General features: G+C 53.2%; 1 protein-coding gene across 1 annotated transcript; it reads right to left on the bottom strand.

Moving 5' to 3' along the window:
• Positions 1-647: 647 nt before the first annotated feature.
• NAIF1 (nuclear apoptosis inducing factor 1) lies at positions 648-2,347 on the bottom strand (the record flags this gene model as incomplete). Its single annotated transcript, XM_010139421.1, has 2 exons — positions 648-1,278; positions 1,930-2,347. Coding segments are annotated over 2 exons (882 nt in total), but the record flags the coding sequence as incomplete, so codon positions are not given.
• Positions 2,348-2,354: the final 7 nt, after the last annotated feature.

Here is a 2,354-nt window from a genome sequence, read left to right as displayed (position 1 = left end):
CAGACTACGTGGAGGAGACAGACATGGAGTTGTTTCACCCGTTACACCCATCTGAGTGAAACTCGTCCAGGCCTTTGTGCGTTAACTTGGCTGAGACAGGTGAAACACCGCTTCCCACGGTATCCCAGGACAGTCTCTGGTGACCAACACGTGACATTTTCATCACATCCCCCACAGTGAAATTTCATGCCCTCTCACAGACAGGACATGAGGTGGATGCACTATTTTAATCCCATTTATGTCCTCAGGGCGTGTGGGTGAGATTTAAACCGTGCTGGATGTCGTGCTGCAAGAGCATTATCCATAACTTCTGGTGCAGAGAGAAGGTTCTACCACATCCGGAACCGCATTTCCAGCAAATGCTTTCAGCAGAGGCAGAAATATCTTCAGCATCGTGCACTGCGGCTGATGTGAACGGTACCTTGGCTGCTGCAGTACAGCGATACCGCAGCAAGACTCTCCACATCGAAAGTCAGTTAAAGGCTACAGATCTGGAGAGAAAGCAAGTGAGAGGTGTCACACTTCAGAGAGTTTCTTCCAAACAGAAATAAAAAAATAACTATCTTTTTTTTTTTAACAAACCTATTGTTTGAGGAACTAAAGCAACCGGTTAAGTTCCCAGTTTATTACACATCCTGCTAAGGCCCTGTAGGAGGACTCTGAGAAGGCAGATTAGCATCAGATTAGCAGAAAGCTGTTTAGGCTCAGCAAGACTCTTCACACTAACCAGAGCTGGCACCCCTCGCTCCCTGTGTCCACCGGCAGCACGGGCAGCTTTTTTCCAAGAAAGACTTCCCATCACTTACTGTTTCTTTCACTGGATCATGCCATCTTGCTGCCCCGCCTGGCTGGGGTCAGCGGTGACCGACGGGCTGGGTGTATTGCTCTGCAAAAATCGACGGAAGTCCTTAATCATGGGGCGGAGGACCTGGATGAGGGCACTCAGTGCCGCCTGCGTTCCTTCCATGGCTTGTGCCTGTCGCTCCTGGGCGCAAGCCTGCACCTCCTGCGAGCGACGGATCATCTGAAGCAAGTCATTCTGCTGCTCCAGGTGCTGGGCGATCTCCTTCACGTGCAGGTTGGTCACTCGCTGCTCCTGCAAGAGCTTGGCCGAGTTCAGGGCAATGCGGCTTTTCAGCTCCTGGGGTTTCGCAGCCACTTCGTGCTGATGCGCCATCATCTCCAAGGGTGCTTCCGCAGTGACGGTGGTGGGGGCTTCGGTTGTGCAGTACTCGACAACTCCGTCCTCCAGACTGTGGTAGGTTGTCTCTGCAGGAACTGGGAACAAAGGACAGAAAGGGAGTATGAAGCAGCTGCACGACAGGATTTTTATCGACAGGACTATTGAATGAGTATCGCTGCCTGGTCAGGGAGATAACATACAACCAACAGCAATGCACAAAATGACCGATTTAAGTCTACTCCACCCTCACTCAAGCTTCCTTCTCTGTGCAGTCCAAAGGAACAGGGCATGCCTAATCTGTCTAGACAAAATAATTTTCAACCTTCAGTTCAGGACAATCTTTCCAAGTGGCACTAACCAACTGGCATAAGGGCAAAGCCAAGACCCAGAATGGCACTTGTCAGGACAGCTGCTCTTTGGGGCAGACTGGGAAATCAGCCGTGGAGAGGGTTCTCCACCTGCTTTTGTTGGGGAACCAAAGAATGTGCAAAGGATACTGGTTTCCTGGGTTCTTAAGGCTGAGCCCAGATATCAAAGCTGACTCAGAATGTGCATTTGCTGCAGCCACCCCTCTAGAGCATGAAGACACCTTAGAAACGGCCCTTTCATTACAGAGACGGGAGGGTTTCTTTTTGCTGGGGCCTTCCCCCTGCAGGGCTCAGGGGCCTCTCACAGGCGGGTGTCAGGACTCCCTGTATAACCTTCCAAACTCAGGACACAGCATCTTCAGCAGGTGCAGCACTCACTCTGGGTCAGGGTGACCGTGGTGGCTGATGCGGTGATGGGTATCTCAGTACCATCACCGGCGCTGCAGTCCCCACTCGGCAAACTGATGATGGTGGCTTCTCCCAACAGGTTGCAGATGCGTTGCTGCATGGGGGTGAGGATAACCGGGGCGCTCGCAGCATCCGTTGGGTCTTCACTCTCTGTCCCGTTGCTATTGCTGTTCTGGCTCTCGCCTCCCCCTTCCATGGCAGCCCGGACTTGGGCCACTTTGCGTCGCACCTTGGTCTTGAGGTCAGACCATTTCTTTTTGACCTCCGGCAGCTCGCGGTGGCAGGTGGCAACGGCGTTGACACGGCGCAGGATGTCATGCCAGGCGGCGGCCTTGGCAGCCAGGGGCACGCCTGCATTGAAGTGGTTGATGAGGAGGTGCTTGCCGCGCTCCAGC

This window comes from Buceros rhinoceros, unplaced genomic scaffold (genome assembly GCF_000710305.1).
Source record: "Buceros rhinoceros silvestris isolate BGI_N320 unplaced genomic scaffold, ASM71030v1 scaffold40480, whole genome shotgun sequence".
Lineage (NCBI taxonomy): Eukaryota > Metazoa > Chordata > Aves > Bucerotiformes > Bucerotidae > Buceros > Buceros rhinoceros.
Note: the sequence above shows the minus strand (reverse complement) of the source record. Positions and strands in the feature narration are given on the sequence as shown.